This window comes from Mustela erminea, chromosome X (genome assembly GCF_009829155.1).
Source record: "Mustela erminea isolate mMusErm1 chromosome X, mMusErm1.Pri, whole genome shotgun sequence".
In the NCBI taxonomy this organism is placed as follows: Eukaryota; Metazoa; Chordata; class Mammalia; order Carnivora; family Mustelidae; genus Mustela; species Mustela erminea.
Window position 1 is genome coordinate 11,540,819 of NC_045635.1, and position 17,082 is coordinate 11,557,900.

Below are 17,082 nucleotides of genomic sequence, written 5' to 3' on the forward strand. Positions count from 1 at the left end.
AAGATATCGCAGGAGGATTAAAACTTGGTAATCATATTTTGACATATACATGAAGTGCTACATAAAGAAACAATGAACCCTTCAGCAAAACGCCAACAACTCTGTATAGGGTGAGAGAGAGAGCCAGACAACATTTTTAACTTTGATCAACCATAAAAGATTTCAGGAGCATCAAGCTGTTGGGCTGACCGATGGCCCTTATGTTATTAAGCTGAAGCCAACTCAAATTCTCCTACACCCAACCGCATCCAACTGGACATAGCAAAGTATCTTCAGTCCAGGGTCTACAGCATCTTATCTTGACCAACCCTGCTGTCAACAGTAACAGTAACACCTTCTGTTTAGGAGAGGGCTAGTGAGGAAAGAAGAGCTAAAGAGGAAGGGAATAAAAATGCTCATAGGACTTGCGGTCCTGACATTTAAGCAGAGGCATGTTAACTCTGATACTGAACTTGGACTTCTCTCTTTGAGTCAGCCTTACTGCCTGAAGTTGGGCTAGAGATGTTTTAATTTTTTGGAAAATTAAAACCAGAGGAAGAACAAATACCCACCCCTTATATGAATGACCCCCATAATTCTGCAAAGGCAAGAGTACAATAAAACCACAATGACCCCCAAATATGCCAAGAGGGAGCCTTCCTATCCCTTGCCTCCTATCCATGGGTAATGTGTTCCAAGGCTGAGTCAGTGAATTAACTGATGCTAGAATATTCCTCACAGGGCTTTATAATATTTTTAATCTCTGTTAGTTACATTTGGTATTTACCAAGATGTTTTTAAGGATTCTTGCAAGAAAGTATATCAAGATGGGAAGCTATTTGGCAAAGATAAGACTTCACAGAGCACTGGGACGGATGCATCTGTGCAGATATGATTAAGCGGGAATTTATTATGGCACAGGGCTTCTCCTACGTGACCGTTTACGGGACATCAGGTACCCTTTTGGTGTAGAAAGAGAGAAAAGTATTTTCTGAGGCTTCCTTCCAGGAAAAAGAGACAAGACATTTGGAAACTGGAAAGAGACACAGTCAGCAAGTTCATACACCAGGGCTGAACGGTACAGCAAGGCCGAGGTGCTGTGCAAATAAAATAGGGCAAAATTCAGGAGACCTGAGTCTGGGCCTGCATTCCTTCCACAAGGAGCTGTGTGACCTTGGAAAAGACTTTCACCGAGGTGGGCTGCAGCCTTCCCCTCTACCAAGCGGTGGGAGAGCTCAAGAGCTGACCTTGCCTGCCTACTGGTGCCTGATACTCTGATTCCAACAGGAGAAAAAGGAAGAGTAGGTCTGGGGTGGCTCTGAAAAGCTTCTCATAGTTTCACAAACTCTAAACTCTTGCTGCCCTAAGAACTTCATTCCCAGCCCAATTACACCATTATGGCAATGAAGGAGGTGAGTGAACGGCGAGTCTCCTGTCCAACTACTACATAAATGGACCACAGCGGGCCCCTACGTTGTTAAGCTGAAGCCAATTCAAATTCTCCTACATCCGATTGCTTTAACTATGTTCCAAATAAACATATTTTTAGTCATTTAGAGCCCACCTACCACACACACCCTAGGAAATCACACCCACTGTCTCCCAGCGACAAATGACACCCTGCAGCTAGAAAGTTCCCCAAAATACCGCTGCCCTTTGGAGCTCTCTGTCCTGGAGGTCCTCTACCTTGTTGCTGAGCGACATCATCTAGCCAGGTAAGCCCTCTCTCTGATCTCCCCGACCCTCCCAGGAAGTCTCTTTCCCCATTCCCCTTCTGAGTGTGGCCTTGTGCCACTGTCTCTGGAAGGTCTCCAACTGTAAGGGACCTCCCTTCTCATCAACCTCGTCCGTGCAGCACCCAAACAAAGCTTGTGTGTTACCACCTCTCATGAACCTGTCTCTTCCTTGATCAACTTCCAAAGCCCCAAACTTCCTACACCAACCCATCTAAATTAAGTATTCAAACAGGATCTGGGAGCATTGAAAATAGCCTCCCCTCTCTCCACAAACAAAAGAGGAGGTTCCCTACTAATCAGCAACAGCTCTGAGAAATTAAAGAATTGACCAAATCAACTAAAGGGCTGGAGACCCACGGAAGGGGTCGGTACTTACCCCCACCCCGCGACCACCCCCCTCCGCAAGTTGGGCAAGTAGGAGGTGGTCAGTTCCGTGGTAAAATCACTGATGGGTCAAGAATCTTTTCTGAACCCTACAACGATCCATCTCTCCTCTTAGGCCTCCCTGTCTTTCAAGTTTCCACAGATAAAAAGCTGTTCTCAGCAGAAAATCTGATTTATACTGGGTTGTGCCAAACCGGCATGGACCCATGAGCTTGTTTAGAGCACAAACCATGGAGCCAGGCACCCAGTCAGAATGCCAGCTCTGTCACTCACTACACGCATAGCTACTCTCACTGTGCCTCAGTTCCCACTCTCGTTATATTGTTGTGAGAACCCAGGTTCAGTCCCACAACATGGGCCTCCCTCAGGGTCTCTTGGCCTCACTAGCTCCTGAGCCCTTGGCCTCCTCCTGGCTGACTGCCCCCACCATGCTGGAAACCACAACAGCTCCAGAGCTCCTGGGCTTGATCTGACAGACCGACTGAGGCTCTGGACTCACACACAGTCTGGAACAAAGAGCCAAGGCACTGGATGTGGTCTGTGCCCTCCTCGGAGGCTGCCTCAAGTGGCCAGGTGACACAGTCCATTCACTGCCCTGGGACTGTACAGAAGACCTGCCCTGGGCTCTGTTTCCCAGAGAACCCAAGTTAAATTGGTAGGAAAAAAAAATAAAAAAATAAAATACTAACCCTCCCCCAAAAAACTGGGAGGGAAAAAGTTGATACATGTAAAGCACTCAGAACGTTGCTGTCCGGTACAGTTGCCACTAATCATGAGGCTACTGAGCATGCCAACTGCTCAGTGGGAACCAAGATGTGCTCTAAGTGTAAATATGGGCACTGGATTGCAAGGCTTAGTACAAAAATGCAAAATATCCCATTATAAACTTCCCCAGACTGTGTGCTGAAATGACAATATTTTGAATAACTGGGCTTGAGCAAACAATTCAAATTAATGTCACCTGTTTCTTTTTACTTTTTTAAATGTGCCTACTGAATATTTTAAATTACATGTTGCTTCCGTTCCATTTTTATTGGACAGCTCTGAGAATTCAGTACCTCCTAAGTGCACAAAAGATGCTAGTCAATTTCATTTCCCTTCCCAAGAAGTTCTAGAGGTTGGCTGTCACCAAAGCCTAATAATAAAAAGAATGTGGGAACAGAAAGGGAGACAGACAAGGAAAAGGGAATAAATATTTATTAAGTACCCTTAATATGACCAGGCATGTTATATATCATGCAAATACTCAAAGCTTATTCATTATTATCCCCTTTGGCAGATAAGGAAGTAAGGGCTCAAAATTATTTTCCCAAGGTCCCAGAGGTATTAAACAACAGACCTGAAAATTAGACCCAGGTCTGCTTGACTCTACAGTCCACGCTCTTTTCAATCTATCATACTGTCAGATGATTGGCTCTAATGGTATGGTGTGGTTTCAATAATTGAGGTTTTTTTGACATATGTTAGGGCTTCCTAGAATCCCTTAAATCACCTACCCAGGAGGTCAACGACTCTAAGCAAGTTAAAAGTTGCTGCTGCACACCAATCTATCAATCAATATCCCCCTCAACCACCCCTCTCACTTTCAAGTGCAGGAAATGGAATTCAATTGGCCCATGCCATATGGTCATCATACATCCATGACAGCCCCCTTTGTTCTGTATTTTTCTCCCATTCAATCCCACTCTCCCACTGGCTCTTAGCTGAGCACACATAATGAACATCCTTTCAATAATACCCTTCATATGTTTATTTAGATCTACGGGTGTCCTTGGTAAGTGTTACTGTGTGCAAAACTGTTTCCTTGTTCTGGTTTATGCCAAATTATTTCCTGAAATCTAATAACATGGATAGAAGTAAATATAATCTATTCTATCATACATAACTACCATATCCTACTCATCCAGTCCTGGAGCAGGAACAGCAACATCATCTCAGACTCCTTTCCACCACCCAGGACACAGAGACGACCACCGCCATAGGTCTACTTGTTGAAGTTTTGCTGGAGTAAATAGCCAGGAGAGGGAATGCTGGGGCATACTCTCACAGTCTGTGTTAGCTTCACTAAGTAATCAAGCAATGCCAGCTTCCTCTCCACAATGAATAATTAGTCGCCTGCCATGTGCGAAGCCTCTATTTCTTCCCATCCTTGCCATACTTGACAGTACCCAACTTCCTAACTTTGGCCATTCGGAGCGGTGTCAAGGGGTAGCATATGATTTGAACGTCCATTTCTCTGCATATTGGTTAGAAGAACATTTCTTAATGTTCTTAGCGGCCTTCCAGAGTTGGAAGATTTTCTTAAGACCTGAAATCCGGAGCTGCCACCAACACAAACAATTGACTTTTTAAGGCAAGAATGTTTCAGCTCAGAGAGTAGAGGCACTAGGGACCCATGGCTTTGTTCTCCCAGCGACAGTAATGCTCTGGACTGACCACGTCCATCAATTTTCTGCAGATATCACCACTCCAGGGCTCAGAGATTTGGTTGTATAGTGAAATCTCACGGAACCAGGACTGTTATTGCCATAAATGTGTCTCTTACTACCTTCCAGTGCTACCTCTCAAGTGAGATGAAGGAGAAGCGGGGTAGAAAGAAATCAAGTTTGGCATCCTGACAGCCCCGTCCAGTCCAGGCAACATGCCAGGCTGCGGCATTTATAAAGGATAAGAAAATCCGTACTCCCCCCACAAGCAAGGCAGAATTAAAGCTGGGTAAGGAGGCTTTGGGACTTTATTTAGCACATAATTAGAAATTATCATTTCTTTTGACTCGGTTTATAAAGCCAAGCAGTTTTAGATCACTTCCTAGAAATGTGATGACGGGGTAGAGGTGGGTTCAAAGGTTGGGACATTTTAATATTTAGGTAATTTTTATGCTACTGCTTGGGCTTCTCACACACCTGTCAACACAGTTGGGAATAATTCAACAGGGAACTAGGAGAGGGGGTGAATGTGTAGCCTAGAACACAAAGCACATTGGTATCAATTTAATGAAAATACTCTCTATACTCATTTCAGACCCTTCTGGGGGTAAAATTTATCTGAGAGAGTTCAAGTTAGCTTTGGTGGGAAGAGGTTCACACTGACAAGCTTCTGTCCTTCCCTGAGGTGTGGGGGGGGGGCGGTCAATGCTAAATGTCAAGTCCAATAAGTTACCAAAACAACATGCAGAGGAACATTGGGGGAGCCTCCAGACCCCTCCCCAGTGTTCCCACGAGACAACAGCAGCTGCTCTCTGCCTTCCTCGCTTATCCCTGGGGGGTGGAGGGGAGAGGGAGGATGGGCTCCGGTCAGTAAGGGCAAACCCAGGAACTGAGCATACTCAGCTAGACTGTTCTGTCTGTCTGTCTCTTCCGCCACGAGCTAAGTGGCCAGCCTCTGAAAAGCATACCTCTAAGCTCTGCCAGGACATGTTTCATGAAATGGAGGAAGTATTAAAAACTCAAAAGTTCTCAAGAGACAAGTCATGTGCCCTTGCCCAGATTTTACTAGTAATAAAGGTGCTCTTTGGATCCCCATCTGGCTAACTCGTGAGTCTTGTCTCAATTCATCCTGAGCTTGGGAGGGGAAGAGGGGACAGTGACGTGTTGGTTCTCTCCTCTCCCTCGGCTCCCTCCACCTGACTTCCACTCCACTCGAAGTCCTCTTGCGCTTTTGTCTGGCTGACAAATTCTGGTAGTTAAAACCTATGAAAACAGCTCATCACCGCCCCCCAGGAATTCTCTTGCTGGAAACGTTTGCACTGATCAGTTACAGATGGCCTTGAATCAGGATCCAGCGCGGACAGAATCTACCACCCAAGCCTCAGGAGTTACTCGGAGACGCTCAAAATCTCCAAAGCACACAAAGAATTAAGTGGTGCCGACGCCTGGCAAGCTGAGCTGGCCAGGGCTCAATTCGCAGAACCTCTAATTGCTGGTGGTGACAGGGTGGTCGAGGGAGGCGGGTTTCTGAGAAAACCTCTCTCCGGAGGAGAGAGAATGGAAAGGCACAAAAATCAACGCCAAAAGAACGAGGATGGAGTAGAAAAGGTCGTTAGGTTCTCTATCCTCCTGCTTTCCCCAGCCCCGCTGTCGCTTTGCCTCTTTTGAGGATCCCTTCTTGGAAGCCAGAGTTGTTCTCAGAGCCCAGGGAGGAGAGGGAAACTGACCACAGGCAGCGTCTGAAGGCGGTGGGATAGACAAGCCTTGTGCTCTGGACTTCAAAACAATTTCCTCTACAAGGATGATTTAAACTTCTCCCAGTGCTATTTATAATTGCACCAAGAGCAAAACTTGGGCCACCGCGGTTTCCTTCCACAATGTTAAAAAAGACCATCTATATGGAAGCCAAGAGAACAAGGGAGCTTTAAAATTTCATAAAACAGGGGCGCCTGGGTGGCTCAGTGGGCTAAGCCTCTGCCTTCAGCTCGGGTCATGATTCCAGGGTCCTGGGATCGAGCCCCACGTCAGGCTCTCTGCTTGGCAGGGAGCCTGCTTCCCTCCCCAGCCCCAGTTGGCCTCTCTGCCTACTTGTGATCTCTCTCTCTCTCTCTCTCTGTCAAATAAATTTTTAAAAATCTATAAAAAGATTTCAAGAAACAGAAGCAAATTATCATTTTATTGTTCAGTGAAACTTGACAAACTGGGTCTTAGGCCATGCATGTTGTATTCCAAATGTAACCGCTTTATTCTTAACATGGGTGACTCTCACAGATAAGGATATGAGCACACTGTATCTTTGCGATTTTGCACAGATTTAGTTTTGACCACTCGGCGGGGCGGGGGGTGGGGGAGGCAGAGAAGACAGAAGAACAGTTACTCCAGGTGAAAAACTACTGCTATATTCAAGACTGTTCTAGACACAAAGGAAAATGACATTGAAAAGTAAAAAAAGAAAGAGAAAGAGGGAGGGAGAGAAAAGATCAGAAAAGTTTTACATGGTAAAGATGATCATTTTTCCCATTTTTGTGCTTAAAACAATGAACATTTGCTTTGAAAGCCTTCTTCAAGCACGAAGCTAGTCAGTCCACTGGCTCTTTTGCCGCCTTTAAGCAGAAACACCTTATAAACACGTCTGTGGCTTCGTGCTGTCTCCTTTGCACTGCGTAGACCCTTTCCATCCTTCTTTGCCAGGTCAGGTGGCTCCGGCAGACTCGGTTCGGGCCTGCTTTTCCTCAGTCTTCAGAGTGGGCTGAGCCTCCAGTCTGCCTTCTCCTAAACCCGTCACGTTCACTAGGCCGGTGACTCAGCGCAGAAGACTTGTGTTGGCAGCTGATGTGTCTGTCTGTCCCTTCAGCTGTGTCCTTCCAACACCCTGACTTCGATCTACAGCCCAAGGACAGGCAGTGAATGATGAAAAGTCTTCCCTGGGGTTTTAAGACCACCACACGCGCTTCCTTAACAGAGTAAACTCTATCAGTGTTCTAGGGCCCTTGTGAGTTGAAATTGAAAAACTCTTGTCCATCTTGGAGTACTTCTACCAATCCACAGGAGCAGAATTCTTAAAGCTTCATGTAATCAGAATGGTATCTGACCCCAAATTTTCTCACCCCCTTTCATCCTGAGTTTGGTTGAATTGTTCGTAAGGTAGATGATCTTGAGAGCAGGTGCTTTGGACAAAATAAAACAGTGTGTTGGCGGCTATCAGTAACACAGCTTCATTCATGCCAGGCCCAGTCTCTAAAATACTGACACATACCTCGTTTATATCCACCAGAGCTCATTTCAAGGCAACGCACGAGAGCGTCTATAACTCTCTGGAGCGGGCCTGTATTTTCCACTCTGCTTAGAAAAAAATAAGTCACATGTTCCTGGGGAAAGACTATCTCCTGGAAGTTCAAGCCTTGAGAGCCACAGGAGTGATTACAGTGATCTTTAATAAAGTGTCCACTCACCTTTATTGAGGGTAACACCTGGGTTTTTTATGGCTTTTGTTACATGCTTATTCTCAATCTCCTGGCTAATCTGTCACCCTGAGGGCCAAGGGCCACGATGTACGAAGGGCACAGGATGTAACCTCGGGTTTAAAAGCACACCTATCCATTCTTCACTCACTGCCGGAAAAGGGCTCATTCCCACCACTGGAACGTGTGTCCCAGGTCAACGGGGACACTGTGAAGACCCTTTGTGCGCACCAACAATGGTATTTCAGGGGGAGTGGAGCGCCCTGGGCAAGGGCAACGTTCTGTACAGCAGATTTCAGCAAATCCTGACCACTGTTTATGTGAGCATTCCTAAGTGCAAATGAAGTGCCAGCTACGGCTGCCTCCCATATGTCAGGTCTTTGAACCTGAGAGAGAGGGAGACGGGGGTGGATCCGTGCAGCCAAGGTCAGCTCCAGGCAAAAATCCAGGAGTGGACACACTTGCTCTTGAATTTCCCTCTGGCCCGTGTTTTGCCAGTCACAGCACACAAGCATCTGGTTATCCACAGAGCCCGCGATCATGATCCCCAAATAGGTTTCACACTCCTACTACCCAGGCCCTTTATACAAGCCATTTTAAGATGGGGCCAGGACCCGGCTTTTCTTCCTTTTCCTTGCTTTATGCACATAAGCAAAATCAGTGGTCGCTCCCTCCTCCGGATGACCACAGAGGTTTCGCCTGCTGCTGGCTTCACCTTTCAAGCATCACATACCTCTGATGTGTGCCTGTTTCTCTTCCTCTGATAGACCATGACTTTACTTGGGGACGGTGGCTGTTTCTTAGTTACCTATCTCCAGGGCACAGCACACTGTGCACACGGCTGGTGCCTAATGACTAAACAAACGGAGTTCACAGAGAAATGGGGCAGGTGGAATTAACAACTGTCAGTCCCCAAACCCACTACTTCAAAAGTGAAAATACATGGCTCTGTAGATCTAGTGCAGCTGAGAAGGCTTCACTGTTGGCTCAGGTCATAATCCTGGGGTCCTGGGATAAAGCCCCACGTCGGGCTCCCTGCTCACCAGGAGACTGCTTCTAGCTTTCCCTCTGCCCTTCCTCTGCCTCCTGATGCTCTCTCAAATGAATAAATAAAAACTCTCAATAAAACAAAACTAAGGGAGACCAAAAGGTTCTCTGCCTGTGCTATTTCCTTTCCTATATCCCAGCACACATTATTTATTTCTTTAAAGACCCAAGAAGGAAATTCAGCCAGAATTCATTTGGATGACTGGATTTCTTGGGTGGGACTTTTAACTTAGAGTTCCTCATAGCATCTCATTAAACACGAACCATGACAAAAACAAAAGAAAAAAATTAAGGGAAATAACGTAGAGGAAAATGAAGACCGTTATCAGAAAGAAGCATAAATCAGGAAAAAAAAAAAGAGGAATTCTGGGTTCCCTTGGGTTCCACCACTTCTGACACCTCTAAAGCAAGGCCACCCGTGGGTACGAGCTGGGATCCACTGCAGGCCCAGGGACCCCACTAGGGCCAGCCTCACGTGACCGCACAAGGCGGCTTTCCCAAACACGAAACCGTGGGGCTCACCATTACTCTGTTAGTGCTTCTCCAGATATGACGGCAACCGTCACACCATCCTGCCTGGGTTTGGGGAATTCTTTACTCCTCAGCTCCTGGGACTGAGGCTCCAACACCTTCTCTGAGCTTCACAGATTTTCCCACAGCTGGAGGCCGTGGGCCTGCTCTTCCGAGCAAGGGTTCTCGGCCTGCAGAATGCCAAGGCCCAAGGTCATCCACTGCAAACAGCAGACCAACAAGAAGGCAATGGAACCCAGCCTCTAACATTCTGCGCCTGGGGCAATGATGTCACGGGGACTAAGGGGGGCACCTCACCAGCGCTGCTCTCAGGGACCCCCCAGCCTCGTGGGGAGCAACCAAAGCGACAAAGACAATAGCTGAAGCCATTTCCAGGACCCTGAAAGCTGCGCACACTTCCTCACGTGAACTCAAAGCATCAGACCCGACTCTCACACTAATGGAAGAACCCTAGTCCTCTCTTTGGCGACCCTGAATCTTAGACTGAGCTCCTGACCGGGAGCACTCTCGGGAGGGACACCTTAGGGAGGAAGCACATGACTGGGCTCGGGGAGAGCCAAGGAGCAGTGCAGTTCAGACACAGAGCTCCAGTGCGGGATGAACCTTCAGAGATGCCCCAAATGCAGCCGAGGTAGCCCAGGTAGCCCAGGTAGGCGAGATAACCAAGGTAGCCGGGGTAGCCGGGGTAGCCGGGGTAGCCAAGGTAGCCGAGGTAGGGGCGCATTTCTAACCCCACAGCGGCTAGCCAATAACTGTGGGCCATGCCCCAGGAGGGAGCACAGTCCTGGGAGAGATTGTTCTGGCAGAAGGAGGCGGAGCCTAGAGGTACGGAGCGGAGCCTAGGACGGCAGGAGAGAGAGTCTAGGATAATTGCCTCTGAGAGCCCGCGGTAGCCCATATTCACAGCACCTGGAGGCCAAGGGCATCTGTCCATAGATACACACAGATGCTCTCTGGCGCCCAATCACTGTGCACAGGTGACTCGTCTCAGCTTGCTCCCTTCTGCTCATGGATCCCTCACTACCTGGAGAAGCGGTAATTGCCCTTGCCCTTGTGCAGAGTCTTCAAGCATCTGTTTGTTTCTTTATGGAGAGCTACTGGGGCCCACGGGCCGGCCCCAGACACAAAGCCCGGGATCCAGGGATGAAGCGATGGAACGTGGCAGGCAATGTACCCACCAGTCCTAGCTTGGGTTCTGCCACAGAAATCCCGAGACTAGGAGTGAAGGCCAAGTATTTAGCGGGGAAGTGCCGCAGAAAGCGCAAGTGACCAAACCAAAAGCCAGCTCAGAAAGGGAGAAAGCTGAAAGGGAGTGGGAACAAGCAGGTACCACCTGTGCCCCAAGTCCAGCCGAGGTAGCTGAGGTAGCCGAGGTGGCCCAGGTAGTGGAGGTAGGGAAGCTTTGTGGTCCCCACAGGGGCTAGCCATTAACTGTGGGCCATGCCCCGAGGAAGGAGCACAGTCCTGGGAGAGGGGGCTCTGGCAGCAGGATGGGGAGCCTAGCAGGACGGGACGGAGCCTAGGATGGCAGGAGGCGGAGTCTATGATTGATGCCTCTGAGAGCTCCCTGGTAGCCCTTATTCACAGCACCTGGAGGCCATGGGCATCCGTCCATAGATACACACGGAAGACCCTAGGCATCCACTCACTGTGCACAGGTGAGGATTCTCAGCTTGCTCCCTTCGGCTCATGGAGCCCTCACTACCTGGAGAAGCGGGAATTGCCCTTGCCCTTGTGCAGAGTCTTCAAGCATTTGTTTGTTTCTTTATGGAGAGCTACCAGGGGCCAAGGGGCCCGCCCCAGACACCAAGCCCGGGATCCAGGAATGAAGTGATGGAACGTGGCAGGCTCTTTCCCGCCTGTCCTAGCTTGGGTTCTGCCACAGAAATCCCGAGACTAGGAGTGAAGTGCCTCAGAAAGCGCAAGCGAAGAAGGCCACAGCCAGCTCAGAAAAGGAGAATTCTGAAAGGGGGTGGGAACCAGCAGGTGCCATCTGTGGATCCCTCGGGGCTCGGGGGGGGGGGAACTGCAGGTGGGTGCACAGAGGAGAGGGGAAGCTAACGGCTTTACCACCAACTCCCATCCCTCTTTGACAAGAATTCCTCTGGGGGTGTCCAGTGCCCAGCACACCCGGCTGCTGGGAGAGCCACTGGCAGAGCAGCGGCGCGGGAGATGGCAGCCGCGTGGGCGCGGGGACTGCTGCCACCTGGACTCAGGCGTGGGGCACAGGGCCAAGGTGCAGGCCACCAAGAGCTTCTTCCTCAAGGCCCTCTAGCGGAGAGAAATCCTTAGACAATTAGACACATAATCTATTGGCGTGGGATTGTAGGCGCTGGGGTGGGTGAGGGGGCACCACGAGCATCTGTGAGAGCCCATGAAATGGCCCACCTCTTCCAGGCAGCTGACCCGAGGGCCGAGAACCTTCAGGCTGGGACCCAGACAGGGAATACGAAGTGACCCGGTGAAGGGCAAGAGGAACGGGAGTCCATCCAGAGGGAACAGCAGGTGAAAAGACTCTGAGACCAGAACAGGCAATATCTGTTCCCAGATCTGCAAGGCCAGTACAGAGCGGAGAGTTTTCTGGCACTAAATCTGAATAGACTTCCATCTTCTATTTGACCAGACCGATGACACCTTCTAGTACAGGGGTCTGCAAACGACTGCCCAGTGGCCAAATCTAGCCCGCTGCTTGATTCTGTACATACCATCTACTGACCCACAGACATGCCCATTCAGTGACACGCTGTCTGTCGGCTCGCGCTGTGAAGGCAGGACGCAGTGCTGGCCACATCTGGGACCACAGGATCCACGCAGCCTAAAATACATGCCATCCACGGATGACGGAGACACTCACTGATCTATGTCCTGCTCCAACAACACACGGAGATCTCAGCATTCCCTCCACCACACTTCCCTCTGAGGGCAGCGGTTGGGGTCCTCAAGGACTTGGCATCCTATTCATTTTCCTCTTTTGTTCACAATTTATCTGTCCATGTTTTCAATCTACTTTTCATACCTTGTTTATCCTTTTCTAGGAATCACCTAATTTGGCAGGAACGTTCTTACTATGTTCAGCCCACCCATCGGATTGGGAAGGGGAGAGATTTCTCTTTTCGACCTTGCTATTTACTACCTCTGAGGCCCTGCACAGCTTTCCTTACATATTTAAATCCCCATTCTCTTATTTTTTCTTTAAGGTTTTATTTATTTGTTTGAGAGAGAGAGAGCCTTCAAGGGTGGGGCGGGGGAGAAGACTCCCCGCTGAGCAGGGAGCCCGATGCGGGGCTGGATCCCAGGATCGCAGGATCATGATCCCAGCAAAGGCGCTTAACGACTCAGCCACCCAGTGCCCCACCCCCGGCCTCACGGAGTAACTCTTTTAACCATTTCTGTGCCCCCAGCCCAAACTCAACGGCCGTTAGGTAAGACTTCGAGTAAGAACATGAGAGCCCAGCTCCCTTGCCCCGCGTGCGTCAGGATTACCTGAAGGCGCACTGAACTTTCCGAGTCCCTGAGTCCCTGTCCTCTTCAGGACTTCGCCCGAGGGGTCACCCTGGCTGGCTTCCTTCCCTCTTTCCTTTTGCTGTTCTGTAGGGGCGCTTCCTTTACAATCACCCACACGGGAATTCCCAGCTCAAAGGGTCTGCCTCTGGGAAACGCCACCTAAGACACCACACGACCCGGCTCACCACCGAGCTCGCCATTACCTCGAACCATCGCCAACCTGCCCGCAGTTCTCCCGGACAGCTCACGAACACGGGACTGGAGCCACCCCCTTTTCCTACCACAAATGTGTCCATGAACTTTAGACTCCATTGTCCTTCCTTGGGCAAATACGTGGGACCCAAATCCTAAATATTATAAAGTGGGAGTTGAGAAGAATGTACAGGGTATGGCAAGTGTGGGTTAAATAAATGTTCTATTAAAAAAAAAAAAACCTTTTATGTGAGGTAATAGTGTGCTTTCCTTCCTCAGCGGAGCATAAATGATTTAAATAAATCATCGGGAACTGGAGTTGGTTTGGGTGCAGGTCTCTCAAAGGCCTGCTTTCTGACCACAAATTTTATATGAGCTTGCTTTCTAGGAATTTCCCTAAAAATATGGGGTTTGTATGTTGCAAAAAAAAAAAAAAGAGGAATTCTGGGTTCCCTTGGGTTCCCCACTTCTGACACCTCTAAAGCAAGGCCACCCGCGGGATACGAGCTGGGATCCCCTGCAGGCCCGGGGACCCCACTAGGGCCAGCCTCACGTGACCGCACATGGCAGCTTACCTATACAAGGAACCGCGCGACTCACCTTTACTCCTAGTGCTTCTCCAGATATGACGGCAACCGTCACACCATCCTGCCTAGGTTTGGGGATTTCTTTACTCTTCAGCTCCTGGGACTGAGGCTCCATCACCTTCTCTGAGCTTTGCAAATTTACCCACAGCTGGAGGCCGTGGGCCCGCTCTTTGGAGCAAGGGTTCTCGGCCTGCAGAATGCCAAGGCCCAAGGTCATCCACTGCAAACAGAAGACCAACAAGAAGGCAATGGAACCCAGCCTCTAACATTCTGCGCCTGGGGCAATGATGTCATGGGTCTAAGGAGGGCACCTCACAAGAGCTGCTCTCAGGAAACACCCCCAGCCTCGTGGGGAGCATCAAAGGCGATAAAGACAATAACTGAAGCCATTTCCAGGACCCTAAAAGCTGCGCACGCTTCCTCACACGAACTCAAAGCATCAGACCCTACTCTCACACAAATGGAAGAACCCTAGTCCTCTCTTTGGCGACCCTGAATCTTAGACTGAGCTCCAGACCGGGAGCACTCTCGGGAGGGACACCTTAGGGAGGAAGCACATGACTGGGCTTGGGGAGAAGCCAAGTAGCAGTGCAGTTCCGACACAGAGCTCCAGCGCGGGATGAACCTTCAGAGATGGCCCAAATGCAGCCGAGGTAGCCCAGGTAGACCAGGTAGCCCAGGTAGCCCAGGTAGCCCAGGTAGCCGAAGTAGGGGAGCATTTCTAACCCCACAGCGGCTAGCCACTAACTGTGGGCCACGCCCCAGGAGGGAGCACAGTCCTGGGAGAGGCTGTTCTGGCAGAAGGAGGCGGAGCCTAGCAGTACAGGGCGGAGTCTAAGACGGCAGGAGGGAGAGTCTAGGATAATTGCCTCTGAGAGCCTGCGGTAGCCCATATTCACAGCACCTGGAGGCCAAGGGCATCTGTCCATAGATACACACAGATGCTCTATGCTGCCAGTCACCGTGCACAGGTGAATCATCTCAGCTTGCTCCCTTCTGCTCATGGAGCCCTCACTACCTAGAGAAGCGGTAATTGCCCTTGCCGTTGTGCAGAGTCTTCAAGCATGTGTTTGTTTCTTTATGGAGAGCTACCAGGGGCCCGGGGACCGCCCCAAACACTAAGGCCAGGATCCAGGGATGAAGTGATGGGACGTGGCAGGCAGGTTTCCCGCCTGCCCTAGCTTGGGTTCTGCCACGGAAATCCCGAGACTAGGAGTGAAGGCCAAGTATTTAGCGGGGAAGTGCCGCAGAAAGCGCAAGTGACCAAAGCAAAGGCCAGCTCAGAAAGGGAGAAAGCTGAAAGGGGGTGGGAACAAGCAGGTACCACCTGTGCCCCAAGTCCAGCCGAGGTAGCTGCGGTAGCCGAGGTGGCCCAGGTAGAGGAGGTGGGGAGCTTTTCAATCCCCACCGGGGCTAGCCATTAACTGTGGGCCACGCCCTAGGGGGGGAGCACAGTCCTGGGAGAGGCTGCTCTGGCAGCAGGATGTGGAGCCTAGCAGGACAGGGCGGATCCTAGGACGGCAGGAGGCGGAGTCTATGATTGATGCCTCTGAGAGCTCCCTGGTAGCCCTTATTCACAGCACCTGGAGGCCATGGGCATCCGTCCATAGATACACACGGAAGACCCTAGGCATCCACTCACTGTGCACAGGTGAGGATTCTCAGCTTGCTCCCTTCGGCTCATGGAGCCCTCACTACCTGGAGAAGCGGGAATTGCCCTTGCCCTTGTGCAGAGTCTTCAAGCATTTGTTTGTTTCTTTATGGAGAGCTACCAGGGGCCAAGGGGCCCGCCCCAGACACCAAGCCCGGGGTCCAGGAATGAAGTGATGAAACGTGGCAGGCAGCTTTCCCGCCTGTACTAACTTGGGTTCTGCCACAGAAATCCCGAGACTAGGAGTGAAGGCCAAGTATTTATCTGGGAAGTGCCGCACAAAGTGCAAGCGAAGAAGGCAACAGCCAGCTCAGAAAGGGAGAATTCTGAAAGGGGGTGGGAACCAGCAGGTGCCATCCTGGGTCACTCGGGGCTCGCGGAGTGGGGGCAATCTGCAGGTGGGTGCACGGAGGAGAGGGGAAGCTAAGGGCTTTACCACCAACTCCCATCCCTCTTTGACAAGAATTCCTCTGGGGGTGTCCAGTGCCCAGCACACCCGGCTGCTGGGAGAGCCACTGGCAGAGCAGCGGCGCGGGAGATGGCAGCCGCGTGCGCACGGGGACTGCTGCCACCTGGACTCGGGCGTGGGGCACAGGGCCAAGGTGCAGGCCACCAAGAGCTTCTTCCTCAAGGCCCTCTAGCGGAGAGAAATCCTTAGACAATTAGACACATAATCTATTGGCGTGGGATTGTAGCCTTGGGGTGGGGAGGGGGCACCACGAGCATCTGTGAGAGCCCATGAAATGGCCCGCCTCTTCCAGGCAGCTGACCCGAGGGCCGAGAACCTTCAGGCTGGGACCCAGACAGGGAATACGAAGTGACCCGGGGAAGGGCGAGAGGAACGGGAGTCCATCCAGAGGGAACAGCAGGTGAAAAGACTCTGAGACCAGAACAGGCAATATCTGCTCCCAGATCTGCAAGGCCAGTACAGAGCGGAGAGTTTTCTGGCACTAAATCTGAATAGACTTCCATCTTCTATTTGACCAGACCGATGACACCTTCTAGTACAGGGGTCTGCAAACGACTGCCCAGTGGCCAAATCTAGCCCGCTGCTTGATTCTGTACATACCATCTACTGACCCACAGACATGCCCATTCAGTGACACGCTGTCTGTCGGCTCGCGCTGTGAAGGCAGGACGCAGTGCTGGCCACATCTGGGACCACAGGATCCACGCAGCCTAAAATACATGCCATCCACGGATGACGGAGACACTCACTGATCTATGTCCTGCTCCAACAACACATGAAGATCTCAGCATTCCCTCCACCACGCTTCCCTCTGAGGGCAGCGGTTGGGGTCCTCAAGGACTTGGCATCCTATTCATTTTCCTCTTTTGTTCACAATTTATCTGTCCATGTTTTCAATCTACTTTTCATACCTTGTTTATCCTTTTCTAGGAATCACCTAATTTGGCAGGAACGTTCTTACTATGTTCAGCCCACCCATCTGATTGGGAAGGGGAGAGATTTCTCTTTTCGACCTTGCTATTTACTACCTCTGAGGCCCTGAACAGCTTTCCATGACATCTTTAAATCTCCATTCTCTTATTTTTTTAAAGTTTTATTTATTTATTTGAGAGAGA

The 17,082-nt window shown here is 50.3% G+C and overlaps 1 protein-coding gene across 1 annotated transcript in view; it reads right to left on the reverse strand.

Annotated features, from left to right (window-relative positions):
• PIR (pirin) overlaps positions 1–17,082 on the reverse strand; it is a 127,960-nt gene that overhangs the window by 61,710 nt on the left and 49,168 nt on the right. Inside the window, 1 exon segment of the mRNA XM_032331689.1 lies at positions 13,861–14,067. Coding sequence (XP_032187580.1) covers positions 13,861–14,067 — 207 coding nt within the window.